At 34.7% G+C, this 18468-nt stretch overlaps 2 protein-coding genes across 2 annotated transcripts; one reads left to right on the plus strand and one right to left on the minus strand.

Annotated features, from left to right (window-relative positions):
- Nucleotides 1-2888: 2888 nt before the first annotated feature.
- LOC133039191 (uncharacterized) lies at nt 2889-7891 on the minus strand. The gene is made up of 6 exons (XM_061118024.1): nt 7508-7891; nt 6387-6785; nt 4941-6149; nt 4549-4687; nt 3408-3450; nt 2889-3312 (listed from the first exon to the last, which is right to left on the minus strand). Exons 1-6 carry the CDS (start codon nt 7889-7891, stop codon nt 2889-2891), a joined length of 2598 nt encoding a protein of 865 aa, XP_060974007.1.
- A 4093-nt stretch (nt 7892-11984) lies between these two features.
- Nucleotides 11985-15225, plus strand: LOC115725582 (ribosome biogenesis regulatory protein homolog). The gene is made up of 8 exons (XM_030655155.2): nt 11985-12214; nt 13022-13172; nt 13316-13367; nt 13542-13670; nt 13859-13976; nt 14331-14514; nt 14757-14867; nt 14952-15225. Exons 1-8 carry the CDS (start codon nt 12126-12128, stop codon nt 15102-15104), a joined length of 987 nt encoding a protein of 328 aa, XP_030511015.1. The 5' UTR covers nt 11985-12125; the 3' UTR covers nt 15105-15225.
- The last annotated feature ends 3243 nt before the right edge of the window (nt 15226-18468 follow it).

Raw genomic sequence — 18468 nt, forward strand, 5'->3', positions numbered from 1 at the left:
ATAGTGAAGGCTTCAGGAAAATTACACTTCTGATTCAGAGAAAAATCTGAGCCTTCTCTCTCCCTATCTGGCCGACCACTCCCTCTCTCTTTCTTCCCTCTTAAATTTCAAAATTCTTAGTGTATGAGTAGTGTCCACACACAGCAAGTGATACCTCAACCATAGTGAGGAAGATCGTGAAGAAAGACTTTCAGCAAGGAGTTTTCAGCACCAAAGAATCAGAGAAAGAGATCCAGGTTCAGATATTGATAATGCTCTGCTACAGAAAGGAATCAAGGGCTAGATATCTGAATGGAAGGAGTCATATTATTCCGCTGCACCCAATGTAAGGTTTCCTAAACTTTATATGTGTTTATTTCATCGTTTTAGAAAGTTCATATTTAAGGTGTTAATCAACATACTTGTGGGTAGATCTAAGATCCTGGTAAAATAATTTCCAACAATTCCCTCAGATACCACCACCGGAGTGACAGGGGGAAAGTGCATGGTTGCTGGTGGTGTGGACGTGTCCCCGACTTGAGGGTCAGTTGTTTCAGGGAACAGGTTGAGAGGTCTGATGTTGCTCCTCCCTACCCCGCCATTAACGAAGTCCACAGGCGGTGTTCTAGCTCCGGATAACGGTACGTTCATCATTCCGATGTTGATGGACCCGTTGTTAGCACCTCCGTTTGTTTGGTTTCCAGCCATGATGGTATTCTTACTTGAAATGAATAATATTTTAATTCTCGTTTCCCACAGACGGCGCCAAATGTTGTCGAGTGAATTCTCGTTTCCCACAGACAGTCTTCAAATGAGCTTTGACTATTGAAAATTTGGGCCTCATCATAATCTTGAAGTATACCTACAACCTGAAATTCAGCAGAAGAGAAGGAAATCCAATTGGGTTTTATCCCCTAAATAAAACTCATTTCAATATAATCAGATTTACTTATTAATAAAGATCAAAAATAACATTTAATGTTGCATGGTTCACATGATTTATTTCATGATTATATATACATAATGTATGAATTCTATTTAAGTCCAGAACATATGAATTTGTTAATAATTATAGTATTGTCAGCACAGTGGAATATAATCTTGCTTATATGTTCGAAAGTTTATTCCTTGATTTGTCAGAACACTGGATTTAGACTGACATGATAATCAGCGATAGATATTCTTACACCTTGGATAAGTGTTATGTCCTTTCCAGGGCATTGGCAAAGTTTACCAGTATCAGATGTATGGAGTATACATCGGAAGGGACCGATATTGAACTTTGATTAGATATATTAAAATTTACCGTAATATCTATTCAATTCAGTATCACCCGTTGATCCTAGATCAAATGATCTTAATCCTGATCTGTTTAGGTTCGATCTCAAGAGTATTATACATGTTCTTTGATTTGTTAGTTAAGCCTACTTTTGGGTCAGGGTGATACATAAATTTTGGGAACATGATAGTATAATTGAGTGGGAGCGCTAACATAAATATGGAATCTATAACTTTTATAGGAATTTAGAAGTGAAACGATGATATCCTTCGAGCTTGGCTAAACAGAGATAAATGGTGGAGATCTCATTTCACTTCGCTGAAATATCATTTATACGGAGCTAAGTGTTTTAAGGATAAAATACATTGAAGGTGTAGCGGTAATTTAGTGCCTATTCAATGTAGATCATCTATTAGAGGGTCATTGATCAAATTAGGATTATAACAATGGATAACTAATGACGTATCTATATCGTGGAACATATAGAGCGTTCTATATGACTGAGAGTGCAATTCCAAGTTCTAAGTGTGGATTCAATAAGGAATTAATAAGTTAGGAAATTTACTTGGTAAATTCGGTTCGACTTATTGGAAGCTCGGAAATATAGGCCCATGGTCCCCATACTAGTTGAGACCATACTGCTTGTAAAACTCAGTTAATTGACTTTGATTAATCAATTATAATTCTAAAGTTAGACTATGTCTAGTTTATGAATTTTCACTAAGCAAGGGCGAAATTGTAAAGAAAAGAGATTCTAGGTTTATTTATTAATTAAGAGACTTTATATGTCTAATTAATAAATATAATAAATGATAATATTATTTAATAATTAATTTTTAGTTATTAAATAATTAGAATTGGCATTTAAATGGTTGAATTTGAAAATTGGCATTTTTGAGAAAATGAGATGCAAAAATGATAAAATAGTAAAATTGCATAAGTGAGGCCCATTATCCAAAGCCCATGGCCGGCCACACTTAATGGGTTTTATCATTTATTTTTTCATTATTTTAATGTCAAATAATTCTAACTTAAACCTAGGTGGTTACCTATAAATAGGTAGTGATGGCTTCAGGAAAAGATGATGAATCTCATTCCTTCAAAGAAAATCTTCTAGTCGCCACCTTCTCTCTTTTTTTCTTCTTCAATTTCGAAATCCTTGAGTGATAGAGTAGTGCCCACACACATCAAGTGGTATCTCAATCATAGTGTGTAAGACTGTAGGAGATTCCAAACAACAAGAAGGAGAATCAGCATCAAAGGAAGGAGAGAAAGAGATCCAGGTTCAGATCTTGATTATGTTCTGCTATAGAAAGGAATCAAGGGCTAGAGATCTGAACGGAAGGAGTCATTATATTCTGCTGCACCCAATGTAAGGTTTACTAAAACTTTATATGTGTTTATTTCATTATTTTAGAATTCATATTAGGATGTTAATGAAACATACATGGTAGTAAATCTAGATCCTGGTAAAATATTTCTAACAAATCCTTCTTTTGTTAAACAAAGTAATATTTCAACGATTCCAAATTTCCCAAATAATTCCAATGAAAACTCTCAAATCAGCTTTAGACAAATCATGGAAACCTCTTAACAGAAACTCTCTAATATCACAATTCCTAGCAACTCGTTAGAAATCTTTAAACCTTGAATCTTTCCACTCTCTTGAAGCTCTGAAACACTCTACTAGTGCATGAGTAACAGATTCAGGACCCTTAGAGCAAAGAGAACAAAGAGGGGACGACAAGATTTTCTTATGGGAAAGATTGAGAGCAGTAGGAAGACTATGGTGAAAGGCCCTCCAGAAAAGGTGCTTCATTTTGGGAGGTATTTTTAAATTCCAAAGGGTCTTCCACCACTTGACTAGAGAATTACTGCTAGAAGAGGACGGTAAAGAAGTAATTGATTTGGCTAAATGATAGGCTGAATTCACAGTGAACAGACCCGAAGAATGATGCTCCCAAACAAGAGTATCGTCTAAAGAAATATCAGCAAGAGGAATAGTCAAAATACCCTGGAGAACTTCCTCATCAAAAAACATTGCCAATTTCTTTCTATCCCAACACCCATCAGCATTAATGAAAAAAAGAAACAGTAAGTTCAGGGGGGGTTGAAAAACCGTGTTTTTGCAGATGTCAATTATATATACGAAAATATAAAACTGTATGCGTCTGCAGAAGCATAATGTAATTCTGTAATTGCAGAAACCAGTTTTGCAGTAACAAAACAGAACAGGCAGAATATAAAATATTTGCAAAAAAATAAATAACTTGACACAAGAGATTTATACGTGGTATCAGTGTTCTCCCGAACACTACTAGTCCACGGGGCCACGCCCAGAGAATGAAATCAATTAATAAAGTATCAAAATTACAAAGACAATTGACTTAAACAAGTTTAGACTCCCTCTAAAGTATTGCCGCAATCCTTTATAATCCACTTTATGAATCTGACTTCTTGAAACACCTTCAAGCCCGAACTCCCTTCTTCTTTGAAGTGTGAGTGCTTACTTCCTCCCGAAGTAAGGCTTCAACAAGTCTTCTCCCGAAGACCAAGTGCTTACTTCCTCCCGAAGTAAGGCTTTATCAAGTCTTGTCCCGAAGACCAATCTCTTGTTCAGTCAAGTAGTTCTTCACAACCTCTAGGACAGAGTAAGAACAGAAATAAACAACTAGAACCTAGATGAACAACTAGGCTCTCACAAAATAAAGAAACTCTCTTCTCTCAAATAAGATAAGTGCAAAAAATGAATAATGGAAGAGCTAATTCGAATGGCTGCTCTCTAGGCTCTATTTATAGAACATAGAAACCTTAGAGACAGTCACAAGATCGAATCTACAGCTATACAAAAACTTTCCTAAGAAAACACGATCTACAGCATCAGATTCGGATGTTGACGCAGTAGATCAGACCAGAAACGGGAAACTTGCTATAATCGGGTCCGATCCTCTATCAATGCTTGATTCCTGCCAAAAACAGATTAGATATTCTGATTGTATCAAGATACTATCGAAATCAATGAGGAAAAGGCAATAATCAAAGTTTCCCTAAAAAAGACAACTTTCCAAAAGAGAATTGCTTCTCTTTTAAGAAGTTTCCAAACAAAGGAAAGTTTAGCCGAAAAGTGCAACTTTCCTAACAAGGAAAAGAGCAACTACAAACCGAATAAACAAGGTAAGAAATCGGTTATGAATGCAAAAGAATCTTACCATAAAAGAAAAAAAATTTTGTCAACTAACTTGCCAAAAAAAGACTTTACAGGGGTGATACCATCTTTGAAAGATACAAACCTCTAACCAGGGATCCAATAAGAGTCAATTGTAGAGATAGATTTGACATTCCCAACCTTCCAAATAAGACCTCTTTTGAGAAGATCCCTACCCCAAAGCAAACTACGCCAAGTAAAGGAAGGACAATGACCCTTAGAAGCTTCAAGGAATAAATTATGCCTAAAATATTTAGCCTTTAAGAGCTTAGCTAGAAGCGAATTAGGCATAGTGAAAACCCTCCAAGCTTGTTTAGCAAGTAAGGCTTGATTATGACTGACAAAAGACCTAAAACTCATTCCCCCCGAAAATTTGGATTGACAGAGTTTATCCCAAGACTTCCAATGAACTTTCCCTTGATTCCCAAAAGAACCCCACCAAAATTAGGCCATAAGACGCTCAATTTTTTTACAAACAGAAATAGGGATCCTGAAACAAGACATTGCATATGAGGGAATAGCTTGGATAACAACTTTAAGAAGAACCTCCTTACCAGCTCTTGAAAACAGCTTATTAGTCCAACTACTCAATTTAGAACTGGCTTTTTGCAAAAAGAAATTGAAATGTTCATTTTTAGATTTACCAAAACACTGAGGAATGCCTAAGTACTTACTGATGAAAGGCTTATTTTCAAGACCTAAAGTATGACGGAAAAACTCAGCAGCTAAAGCACTAGTATTAGGGGAAAAAAGAACAGAGGACTTAGTAAAATTAACAAGTTGACCCGTAGCTTGATGGTACAAATCAAGAGCAGCCTTAATGGCAAGACAAGATCGAGCAGTGGTAGTAGAAAATAGAAGGCTATCATCAGCAAAAAGAAGATGAGATATAGAGGGAGCAGAACGACATATAGAAATTCCCTGGGAAGAATTATCATGCTCATGCAATCTAATGGCAGCAGATAAAGCTTCCGAGACAAGAAGAAAAATGTAGGGGGACAGGGGGTCTCCCTGCCTAATGCCCCTAGAGGAAGAGAATTTCTTAGTGAGGGTGCCATTAATAAGGAGACGGAAAGAAACAGAAGAAAGGCAACTAAGAATGAGATTAACAAACCTAACAGGAAAACAAAGGTGCTGCATAATAGCCTTAACAAAACCCCCCTCAACATGATCAAACGCTTTTTCCATATCTAGCTTAAGAGCTACCCATTCAACTTTACCTAACTTTCTATGAGTAATAGCATTGACCATCTCATTAGCAATGAAGACATTATCAAAAATGACCCTATTTTTAATAAAAGCACTTTGATTTGGAGAAATGATATCATTAAGTACATTCTTAAGTCTATTAGCTAAAACTTTGGAAACAATTTTATAAATAGTAGAACACAAACTTATTGGCCGATAATCTCGAATTTGAGAAGCATTCTTCTTCTTAGGGATAACAACAATAACAGTTTCATTAATGGAAGAAATATCAGCTTGATTATTAAGAATAGAAAGAACAGCACTACATAAGTCAGGGCCAAATGTAGACCAATTTTTTTGGTAAAACTTGGCATTAACTCCATCCAAACCCGGGGCTTTATCCCCAGCCATTTGGAAAAGAGCATCCTTAACCTCATCACTATGAAAAGATTCATCAAGTTGTTGTATAGAAGAATCACAGAGACGGTTAGGGATAAACTGCAAAAGATGATCCACAACCCTAGCATCCGAACATTGCGAGGTAAATAAAGTACTATAAAATTTAAGAAAATGTTGACTAATATCTTGGTGAGAATCAATACGCTCCCCAGAATCAAGGACAATCTCACGAATAAAATTATTCCTACGTCTAGAATTGGCTTTAGAATGAAAATATTTTATATTTTTATCACCAGCCTTAAGCCAATTTATTCTAGAACGCTGCTTCTAGAAAACCTCTTCTTTAAAAAGAAGAGAGTCAAGTTGAGATTGAAGCTCTTTAGCCTGATTACTATTAAAATCAGAAGGGGATTGACAAGAGTGCAAAGTTTCAAGACGATCCTGTAAAGACTTAATTCGACGGCTAAAGTTTTGTCTAGTATAGCTCCAAGACTGAACAGTCTTAATACAGGAGTCCTGCTTGAGCAGGAAGGTGGAAAGAGGATCAGCATAGGGAAGATTAGAAGAATTGTTCTCCCAGCCTTCCTTAACAACAGTGAGAAAATCAGGTTCAGAAAACCAGAAATTCTCACACATAAACCTCTTTCTCCCAGACGCGTTACTAAGATTATCCTCAAGGATAACTTTTAAAGCCCTATGATCAGAACCAAAAAAACCTAAGTGATAGAGAGAGACCTTACGAAACAGATTTAACCAAGAGTTATTAACAATACACTAATCAAGCCTTTTCAAAAGAATTACCATGTTTCTAAGTAAACTTGTTCCCTATACACGGCAAAGGAAGCAGACTATATTTATTAAGAAAATGTTGAAAATTAGTCATAGCATACACAGGAGGATTAGAAACATTAGATCTATCATTTAAAGTGAGGTAATCATTAAAATCACCAAATATAAACCAAGGCATACTAAGAGCAATATCATACAACCGATGTAAAAGAGTCCAAGTATCCATTTTATTTGAAACATAAGGAGAGCCATAAAAACAAGATAGATGCCATTTAGTATTAATATTATCATTCATAGATACAAAACAATTAACATGATTAGAGGAGTAATTATTTATATATACATCAACAGCAGCAGTCCAAAAAAGAAGCAAACCTCCCCCTAAACCCCTTCTATGAATTTCCAAAACATGATCAAAAGATAACCTAGAACTAGACCCACCCCCTAACTTAGTTTCAATAATAAAAAGCAAACAGGGTTTATGCTGCTTCACTAAAAGGGAAAGGTTTCAGAATGCTCGGGGGCTCCCCAAACCCCGAGCATTCCAACAAATAAGACTCATTTTTTCAGGCGGGGTTGCTCAGCAACACCCGCCGGTACAACATGATCAGAATCATCAGAAAGAACCATAACATCAGCACCATTGGCCATGGCCCTCTTCAACATACCACAAACAGAAGAACCAACAGCCACCTCTTAACAAAAGATCTCTTGGTACCCGAACCACCACCAATAGATAAAGCTCGAGGAGGAAAAGGAGGAACAAAGGAGTCAGAAGCTTGAATCCCTTTTCCTTTGTCAGTATGAACAATAGTGGATGGCTCATTCAAAAAAGCCTGAGAAACAGCACAGAGAAGACTCTGAAGCCCACTGAACTGGGAATCAGAAGTCACAACATCTTGAGAGGACATAGGAGACGAGGAATGAACCTGGTGATCAGTAGGAACCAAAGTAGTAGGAGAAACCTGAGAACAAGGTAAGCTCGCTTGAGGAAGAAACTGATTAACAGAATCTTGAAGATCATGATTTTGGACCAAGGATCGAAGATTCATCTCCTCAAAATGGAATAGAGTTAGCCAAATCAAAAGGGTCACGCTTGAACTGAGATTTAAGAGGAGCTCTAATATTTTCCTTAAAAGGCAGAACAGGAGGGTAACATCCATCATCACAACTTTGCAGAAAAGAGCCACACTTAGAAAAGATATGATCAGTTTTTCCACAAAAATAGCAATAATTCTGAAGGCCCTCATATTTGAACATAAGCCATTTGGTCCTACCAAGGCTTCGAAAGAACACCTGCATCCCCCTTCGAATAGGCTTAGAGATATCTAAGAGAACCCGAATGCGTAGGAAAGGACTAGAAATTTCCAGCAGAGTATTTTTATGGATTTCTATGAGATCTCCAATATCATCAGCAACCATTTTAGCAAGGCTAGGAGACCTAAATCCAAAAGGTATATAGTGGATTTGCATCCAGAAAGGAACAAACCTAAGTTGTTCAGGTTGAAGAAGATCAAGACCTTCAGGGTTAGCAAAAACCATCAGGCAATGGTCAAAATGCCATGGCTGGTTCTCAATAACCCTGCGTCTGTCTCCATCACACCCAAAATGAGCAAGAAAAAGACCAGAGTGATATTCAGTAAAGCTGATAGGGTATCTTAAAGTCCAAGCTTCCCTCATAGCTTTGTCAAGCCAATCAGGTTTGATATTTTTCATAGAAATGATCTTAACAACTAAACAGTACGACTCAGAGGAAGGACCATTACCTAGAGAAACACCATCAAAGTTATGAATAAGAGCTTCCTCTTCATTCAAAGCAAGATGACTAGGCAAACTTCTGCTAGAACTCGCCATGACACAGAAAGAAAAGATTGTGCAGACAGAGGAACAAGGATAGACAGATAGAGAAATAGCCAAAGAGACACTTAGCAAACTGAATAAAACATAAAAGGATATATATAGAAAAGGAAGATACCTGATAACAGAAAACATCTGAGGAGGAAGGGAAGATGCCAAATCCATCTCCAGATTAATGAGAAACTGGCATGATCCCTCGATAGAAGAAGTAATAATCACCAAAATCCCCTGAGTTCTTCTACTGACGGTGCGCTGAGCAGAGAGAAAGAAGAAAAACAAAAGAGATTTAAATAGGGTCTGCAAAAGTATTAAATAGAATAGATCTTTGGAGATTCACTGAGATGCATTAAATGCCTAAACCTAATTAGAAATGATGATAAAGAAACAAAATTAGAGAGGGAACCAAAACGACGGCTACACATCATCACAAGGAAGAAAGGCTGGAAAAATCCAGAAGAAAAGGGAAAAACCCTAGGAGAGTATTCCAGAGCTTCTTTTTTACTTGATTGATTATTGGGCTATTTACAAAAATATGGGAAAATAAAGATAAGTTTTGATATATATGGCATAAAAACTTAATTACACTAAATATGGCATTTTTTTAAAAAACTTGCAAATATGGGAAAAAGTCTTGAGGAATGCCATAAAAAACTTTAAATTTGTGTTTCTTTTTATTTATTATTTCTTTTTTAAAAAAATAAAATACTAAAATAAATAAAAAATGATCTCAACTATAGATATTATTTTTTTTTTTACAGAAATTAAACTTGTTTTTTTTTTTATTTAAACTTATGTTTGTTCTTTTTTTTATTTTTTATTTTTTGTTAAAAACTAATTATTTCATTAAAAGCAGAAAAAAAAAACCAGTTTCATCAACATCATCCTGAAGAAAAAACAATATAAAAAATTATAATCTAAAGATAATATAAACTTTAAAAATCAGTTTCATCAACATTGAAAGAAACTATTAATTTCATTAAAAGAATAAAAAAAATAGTTTCATTATGTTATTAGAATTTTTTTCAAGTTACTTTTTTATTATTTTTTTTCTAGGTTGGAAACTTACATTTATATTTTGTTATTAAATTATTAGTAGGCATTATGTGTTGTTTTGATTATATTTGTAATTAGTATTTTTTTTTTTTTTTGTATATTTGTGTGTGTATGGTTTTATTTGATTGTCTGATGAAACTGGTTTCAATTAACTTTATTATTAACATTTGTATTTTGTTATGATTTTTTATAACGTCAAAACTGGTTTCACATGTCGAAATTGGTTTCACAGATTTTAACTGTTCTTTAATAGGGTTGCTCAATTTTTATGATATTATTATTTATTTTTTAGTTTGTATAAAACCAGTTTTCTTATTGTATGATATTTGAACAACAATTTTTATTTTATTTTAATTAATCAGTTTCTGACACACATATTATTTTATTACTTTCATAACTGGTTTTTTTAAGTAACTAGTTTTTATAACTATTTTTTTTTATTTTTGTTCATAATTGAATTTTATTCAATTTTTTATTAATTTATTTCAAGAAACTGGTTTTTATTTGTTTGTTTTTATTTTGGTTGTTTTACTAACTGGTTTCTCACATTCTTTGTTTTTTTTTGTTATTCTTTTATGGTTTTTATTGCACTTTTGTCTCTTTAATTTTCTTTGTTTCTTTTTTTTTCTCTTTCATTTTAATTTATGATTCTCTTTGTTATATTTGCTGCATATTGTATGTTTAAATTAACTCTAATTTTTGAGCAAGCAAATAAAAAATTAAATGCCAAAATAAAGAATGAAGTTAGAAGTTTGATTATTAGGTATTGATATAAAATTTATATGTTCGAAACTGGTTTTTAAATTTAGTATCGTTAATTTGTAAAAGTTTAGTTATTAGGCATTGTGTATTTTTTATTATGTTATTGATGAAACTATTTTTTTTTTGCCTCTTTTAATGAAATAATTCGTTTCTTTTAATATTGATGAAACTGGTTTTTAAAGTTAGTATCGTCTTTAGATTGTAATTTTTTTCATTATCTTGTTGATGAAACTATTTTTTGTATTCTTTAAATGAAATTATTGGTTTCTTTCAATGTTGATGAAACTAGTTTTTAAAGTTTGGATTTTTTTTAGATTATGATTTTTTATATTATTTTTTTTTTTCAGGATGATGTTGATGAAACTGATTTTTTTTTTCTGCTGTTTTTAATGGAATAATTAGTTTTTAACAAAAAAAAAAAACAAATAGTAGTTTAAATAAAAAACAAGTTTAATTTTTGTAAAAAAAAATGTACACTTATTATATATATTAAGAGAAAAAAATTAGGTTGAGAAAAAAAATTAAAAAAAAAAAAAGAGACACACAAAAAGAAATTAAAAAAAATAATAGAGAGAGATAAGCGAAAGAAAGAAAAAAAAAGTAGCAACTGACTTAAAAGTTGAAAAGAAAAAAGAGAGCCAAAATTGACTAAAAAATATATAAAAAAGACAAAAAAAAAACTTTTTGAAGTTTCAATAAGTAAAAAAGAAAAAAAAAATTAATAAAAGTATAAAAATAAAATGTTCTTGTCAAATTAAAAATGTAATGTTTGAAAAAAAATGTAATATTTGGTGTAAATTTTTCAAATAAAAAGAAACCCTAAAATGTAAGTGTAAAATAAATTAAAAAATAAATAAAACTAATTAAGCTAAAAACAAAAACATAAAATATGGGATTGGATAATAAGTTTATAAAAATATGGCATATCAAATACCATAAAAAATCTTAAATGTAAAAAAAATGTCATAGAAGAGTGGTAAACTTAAAAATGCCATATTTTTCTAACTTTATTATGAAATCTCATATTTCATGTAATTTTCCCTTGATTATTTGATATGACTCATATGAGTTAATCTGGGCTTTCACCCTTTATTTTGAGGAGGAAATTACACTCTATACCCTTTTTATATTGTCCTCTTTTATTTTTACCCTCTTTTTAAAAATCTATCATTTTTACCTCTTTTTTTAAATATTGTACCAATTTTGCACCTGTCATTTCAAGATACTCTCCATGTGACTCTCTTATGTTAGGGTATTTTGGGTACAATACATATAAAAAGAGGTATGTTTCAAATAAATATAAAATTAGAGGTAAATTTGATTAATTGATTAATAAAAGGGGTATTTTTCAACTTACCCCTATTTTGAGAAAATGAAGTATATATGGGCTTTTGTCATAGGTCCACAGCTAATAAAAAACGGGAGCCCGTTGAGGCCCAATTATATCTAAGAAGTTGGGTAGATATTTAGGGTGAGTGACAGAAATTAGGGCAAAATAAAAGAAGAAAACGACATCGTCTTTTATGTCTTTCCTTCTTTCATTCCATACGTAAAACCCTGCAAACACTTAGCAGCGCCTTTAAGCTCAGGAAGGAAGAAGAGCAGCCGGTAGAGATGGACACTCATGAAGCTTTTCAGGTTGACCTTGGTAACCTTATGGCCTTCGACCCTCATCACCAATTTCATTCCGTCCCCTCATCTAGGTTCGTTGTTTTTCGGTGATTCTTCATGCTTTTTGTAAAAATATAATTTTTTTATGTTCTTTAATGTTTCCGTTGATCAGCTCAATGGGTTCATCTATGTATGTGTGAATATATATATATATTGTGGATTTGAGGTTGGTATGAGGTTATGGTTAAATTGAATATTATGGTTAAATGGTACTGTTGATTTTGAAGTTCAAGTGTATGTTAGTATAGTTTGAAACTGAACAAACATGTTTACATATTCACATTTCACCAAGGTTCCCAGTTAAATAGATGTATGCTTTTTGCAAGATGGAAGTGGAAGTGAAAGTGAAAGCGGTATTGGTTTGTGTTTTTTAATTTTTTGTTTCTTTCTTGATTTGGGTTTTATACAATGCTAAGCTATGGAATGTGATAATCTCTGATTTCATTTACCTGTATATTTCACCATATAAATACAAAGAAGTTTCTTTTCACAAGCTGCGTAATGTGAGAATGGGATACTGTTGAACATCATTATATATGCTAAGTGTTTTAGATTTTGAAATGCAAATGGTTATTGTTCTTCATGTACTTTGAATTTTGAAAGTCTATTGGTTAGTTCGAACATATACATTGCTCTCTTGTGCTATAATGATCACACGAGTTCTAGTAAAATTCACTATTGGCATCTCTTTTATAACCAAAGTTTGTAATTTTCTTCACAAGCAATTTCCGGTTGCTAAAATTGTACTTGTGATCCCGGTACCTGTCATATTTTGGAGAGGGGATTTCAGTTTATACTTTGTATCTTTCTTATTTATAATGAAATTCCTATTTCTATAGGGCGGAGTTGGTGGAGGAAAGTCTAAAGAGAGGAACTGAGTTAGTACAAGCTATTGCAGATACTCTTTTCAACTTACCTTCTACTGAAGATATAGATGGCCCTCTTGTCAGATTGCCACCCCCTGTGACTAGATTGCCCAGAGAGAAGCATGTAAGATTTTTTTTTTCTACTGCATAACACCTATAGACTATCTGCTAAATATTGTTTAGTACATGCAATGAGGTGTGATAACTTCTATGTGATTCCTTTTCTTAGCACTGAACTGCTTCTTCCATTTTTTTTTCTTTTTCCAGATGCCAAAGCCTAGACCTCCAACGAAATGGGAAGAATTTGCGAAAGCCAGAGGTTGGTGATGTTTACTTTTATTTACTGTCTGTGTGTAATTTGATGAAGTAATTTCTCCTTTCCTCTATATAAACTTCAAGCTCAAGTTAAATTTGAACCACAATTAAGTCTGGATTGTGTTTGATGTTACATCCCAAACTATTTTATCTATTTTAACTCAGAGTTTGTTTGCAGGCATTAAGAACAGGAAGAAAGATAAGGTTCAATATGATGAGCAGACTGGTACTTGGAAACGTCGTTTCGGATATGATCGTGCAAATGATGAAAATAATATACCAATCCTTGATGCAAAGATGACTGATGGTAAATTTAATTCTTCTGGCTTACACTTGTCTTGCTTTTAAAAATTAAAATACTGGTCTAGAAAAATTCATAGATTGTCGAGAGCAATTTTCCAATTCTTGTCCAGAATCTGTATCAAGAATACTACAATTTGTTGATACATTAGTACCATCAGAGAAATATTTGAGCTGTGCTTCTACCTTTTGCAGAGCCTGGGCTGGATCCATTTGCCAAAAAACGTGCTGATAAAAAGAACCGCGTTGGAAAGCAAGAGAAAAATAGAATGCAAAATCTAAAACAAGCAGCCAAAGTTGGTGACTTACCAAGGTTTGGTTCTTCTTTTGCTTCTTGGCTTGGTGTATGTGTAATGGTTACTTATTGAAGAGTTTGTCTTATAAGCTTTTTTACTTTTCCATGATCCATCTTAAATTTGGTTCCTGTTATGATTTCCTCTCGTATATTTATTTCACACTTCATCTTGGCAGAGAGAATATGATTGGTTTTCTCTTATATCTTTATATCCTTCTCTTTTTCAATCTTGAAATGACAATTCTTGCAGTTTGCATCTATAGAATAAAATCTCAGATTTTTAATTGATATATTATTTGAGAATTGAGATTCAACATTGTTGTCATTTACATCAAAAGAAGAAAAGTAGATAACAAGAAAAATTATGTGCAGCCATATACAACTTTCTGCGACTTCTTTGCCGATAACAGGTAGCCAGTCTATGCCCAAGAGGGCTACTAAAGAGGAGCTGGGAAGTGTGGCGGGAATGGCCGCAACCTCAACAGCAAGTGGGGGAAAATTTGACAAGAAATTGGCAGGTGAAAAGCCCCTTAAACATAAGGGAAAACATCGCAAGGTTTGTATACTCATTGCATACTACTTTTTTTAACAACATTACTACTCCTTTTTTTAACAACATTGCATACTACTCCTTTTTTTAACAACATTGCATACTACTCCTTTTTTTAACAACATTGCATACTACTCTTTGGATACTCTGATTTTCCTTTAATTGTTGTGGTGACCTTAGTTTACTGAATTTATTTTTCTATTATCCTTTTTCAAAAAAAAAAATTATTTTTCTATTATTTGTTTTAGTTCTTACCCGTTGTCGGAGGCAAAGGGAACTCATTAGAGAAAGAGCAAACAGAAAAAGTTATGAACAAGTTAATTTCCAAGAATTCCCATGAAATACTCAACGTGAACAAGGTTTGATTTTCTTTCTATAGTGTCTCATCTAACTCTTTTCTTCCCTAATGAAAATAGATTTAATCTCGGTTGTGATTTGAACAGGCAATCACCATGTACAATGTCAAGAAAGAGAAGAAATGGAAAGGTAAACAAGACAAGTCTTCACGAAGCTCAAGCAACTTGAAACCAAAGAAAGATATTCAGAAGAAACCATCATCAAGTAAGGCCTCTTCATTTAAAGGCAAAGGGAAATGAAATTAAGTTCTAGTTATTGGTGTAAGCTTTTGCAATTTTGGGATATAATTTTACATTTTAGCTACTGGAGGATATTTTGTGTTTGTATACTTCTTAATTTTTGAGCAAAAAGTAGTTTCAGTCTCTTTTTTCCATTTCTCTTTCATTGCCAGCAAACGTTCACATAAAATGTGCTTACTTATATAATATGAGATACACATTTTTTTAAATTCTTTAAATATACCTGTAAAAAAACAAAGTGATGTACTCTATCTAAATTAACTACACATTATTATTTGTAATCTAGAATTATTCAAGTTTGAATGACCACTCCCAATATTATATTCTATTTTTATAAATTACATTTCTAAATAATTCTATTTGAAAAATATAATAATTACAGTTTATTATTTGAAAAGGAATAATAAAAATATATTAACTACACATTATTATTTGATCTCATTTTATTTACTCTGACTATAAAAATCATAAAGATAATTTTTTTGCCGGAGTGTTATAATTAAATTAATGTGGGGTTGAATGTGCCCTTCTTGGGTCTGTGTCAGTTTTTAGTTATTTTTCCTTTTAACTACCTTTATCATCAATCTCTTTTCATCATTTTCAAATTTCCTCTGTATTAACCGTTCCCCCCTTCAAACCTCCTCCGCCATAGCCGGCGTTCCTGCCCTTACCCTCCTCGATTCCTTCTCAATTCCATGGACTCACTTTCAAATGATATACATTCTTCTCTTTCTGTCACTGATGAGGAAAGATTTTTCGTATACCTGAATATAATCCTCCCCTACCCGATCCTTCTCCCCAGCCCATTCTCTTAGCCAAAGTTCTCACCCACCAGAATGTGTACAAACAAGCCTTTACTGACCAAATGTCAGGCTATTGGCAAGGCCGATACCGTGTTATAATCACTGAATATCAAGAAGGAGATGGCCTATTTCATATTAAGTTTGGCTGTGAAGGCGACAAAAGACGGGTTCTCACCAAAGAGCCTTGGCACTTTCAGAATCATCTCATTGTTCTGCGCACGCCAGATGCTCTGCAAAATGTCTCAAAGGATGATTTAGTTTTTACACCCTTCTGGGTTCAAATCTATCGGCTGCCCTTCTTAAGTAAGTCCAAATTGCTTGCTGAAGCACTTGGTAATATCATTGGTGAGTTTCTTGAAGTTTATGATGATTCAACCAATGAAGGGTGGGGTCCCTTCTTACGAGTTCGTGTTAAACTTTGCACAAACAAACCGTTGTTAAGAGGCCAAATGATTCGGCTGCCAAGGATTAAAGATGAGTTCTGGGTTGACTTCCGCTATGAAAGGCTTCCGGAATTCTATTTTGAATGTGGCCGCTTGGGACATCCTTTCGAGCGATGTGTTGCTTTTATGGAGCGTATGGACAGCGGCAATGATGACGATTTTCAGTATGGACCATGGATGAAAGGTGCTAAACTCCCTACCCATAACTATGACCGATATCGGACTGATTTTGCTAAAGGCAATCCTTGGCCGCTAATTACCCGCTTGGCCCGAACTACACTTACTTCCACTTTGCCATCTCTGAAAAACTGATTTCAAGCTTCTCCTTCTACACTATTTGAAGGTGAAACCTCTAATAGTCCCTTACCTTTGCATCAGCAACATTCTCACTCTCACATCTCTCCCAACTTCACACCTTATCAACAACCACAAACCGCCTTCACACCAGCCACCTCTCCAATGTCGCATACGCCTCTCATCCCTACAACTCACTCCAACATCATACACTCTCTCATCTCCCACAACACTAATGCCCCTGCCTCCTTCCCATATTCTGCTGCATCTCCACAGCCGCCCAACTCACCAGCAAACCAGAAACCTACCTCCATTCCTAGCCCTGTACTGAGTCACAGCAACCCCAAAAATAAACAACCAATGGATTTTTCAGCCAACTTATCTCATAAGCAGAACCCCAGTACTTATGACACCAACACCAACCTCGCAGACATTTGCACCAGCAACCCGAGTCACTCCCAACATCTTTTTTCTCCCTGCAACAGTGTACACCAGCAACCAATTACCTCTTCCAGCACCCACTCTCACCAAACATCAGTTACAATTCACCCTGGCCGAACCACTCCTAGTGAGTCTATTGCTGACCTCTCACATATTTACATGCCTGAAATTCAAAACCAGACTTTTGCCACATATCCACCACCACTCCAACCAACTCATCTTCACTCAAATACATCTTCCTCCACCTTAAATGTCCCCCTCAAGCATCAACCTTCAGTTCCAACAGCCATTGTGTCCATTGGAAAAGAAAACTCACCACCTGCTAGCAACTTTAAAAGACAAAATGATTCTCTTTCTATGAAAAAGTTCTTGAAACGATGCCGTAACACTCAAGGAACATCATCTTCTCCCTTGTCTCGAGCTGATGATCATGAGATTCTAGTTTCTGACCCAGAGGATTCTAATTTCTCCTTGGACTCAATTGCGGAGGTTGCATGGCAACCCCGCTCATCATCATGAAAATAATTAGTTGGAATGCACGGGGTTTGGGGAACCCGAGTGCGTTCAGACATTTGCGATTGCTAGTTCAACAGCAATCTCCCCATCTTTTGTTTCTTATGGAAACAAAACTGCCTGATAACTCTGTTTCTCGTGTGCGACAATCTCTACACTTCCCAAATGGATTAGAATCTCCTCGCTCTGGCCTTAGTGGTGGACTTTTGTTACTTTGGAAGGATGAAGTGGAGATCACTTTGCTCAATATGGGTCCCACTTTTTTTGACTGTTACATGATGATAGAAAACAGCCCCACGGTTCACTTAACATGCTTTTACGGTGCACCCGAAGTCAATAATAGACAAGCATCTTGGACTCTCTTGGAAAGACTTGCAGATGTTGCTCCTCATCTTCCTTGGTTAGTTCTTGGCGATTTTAATGAAATTCTCTCAAATAGTAATAAATCGGGTGGAGCTCTTCGTTGTGAATCCCAAATGGATGCTTTCCGAAAAGCCATTGACAAAGGATGTCTTCATGAAACTCAAATTGAAGGTGACCCGTTTACTTGGGCTAAAAATAGAGCTGCTAGAAATACTATCAAAGAGCGAATTGATTGGGTCTTCATCAACAATCATTGGGAATCCTTCTTCGAGAGCCCTCAAGTACATCATCTAGACTATTTTCAGTCGGACCATCGTGCCATTAGTGCCACCATCAACCTGATTGCTACACAACCCACCACTAAACGAAGGAAAAATCGGTCTCGCTTTGAGAAGATATGGCTGTCCAATTCTGACAGCAAAGACATTATTGCTGAAAATTGGTTGCACAATGATTCCACCGACCCTATTGCTGCTGTTGTTTCTAATATTAACACATGTGCTGCAC

This window comes from Cannabis sativa, chromosome 6 (genome assembly GCF_029168945.1).
Source record: "Cannabis sativa cultivar Pink pepper isolate KNU-18-1 chromosome 6, ASM2916894v1, whole genome shotgun sequence".
Lineage (NCBI taxonomy): Eukaryota > Viridiplantae > Streptophyta > Magnoliopsida > Rosales > Cannabaceae > Cannabis > Cannabis sativa.

Excerpts from the sequence above, each read along its gene's own strand:
- LOC133039191 (XM_061118024.1), bottom strand. The coding sequence starts at position 7,891 with ATGAATCTTCGATCCTTGGTCCAAAATCATGATCTTCAAGATTCTGTT. Across the intron at positions 6,786-7,507 it reads TGTTGGTTCTTCTGTTTGTG|GTCTCTCTCTATCACTTAGG; the intron begins GTATGTTGAAGA and ends CTGTTTCGTAAG. Across the intron at positions 3,313-3,407 it reads GCATACAGTTTTATATTTTC|AAAGAAATTGGCAATGTTTT; the intron begins GTATATATAATT and ends GTGTTGGGATAG.
- LOC115725582 (XM_030655155.2), top strand. The coding sequence starts at position 12,126 with ATGGACACTCATGAAGCTTTTCAGGTTGACCTTGGTAACCTTATGGCC. Across the intron at positions 13,368-13,541 it reads AGAATTTGCGAAAGCCAGAG|GCATTAAGAACAGGAAGAAA; the intron begins GTTGGTGATGTT and ends GTTTGTTTGCAG. Across the intron at positions 14,868-14,951 it reads AAATACTCAACGTGAACAAG|GCAATCACCATGTACAATGT; the intron begins GTTTGATTTTCT and ends TGATTTGAACAG.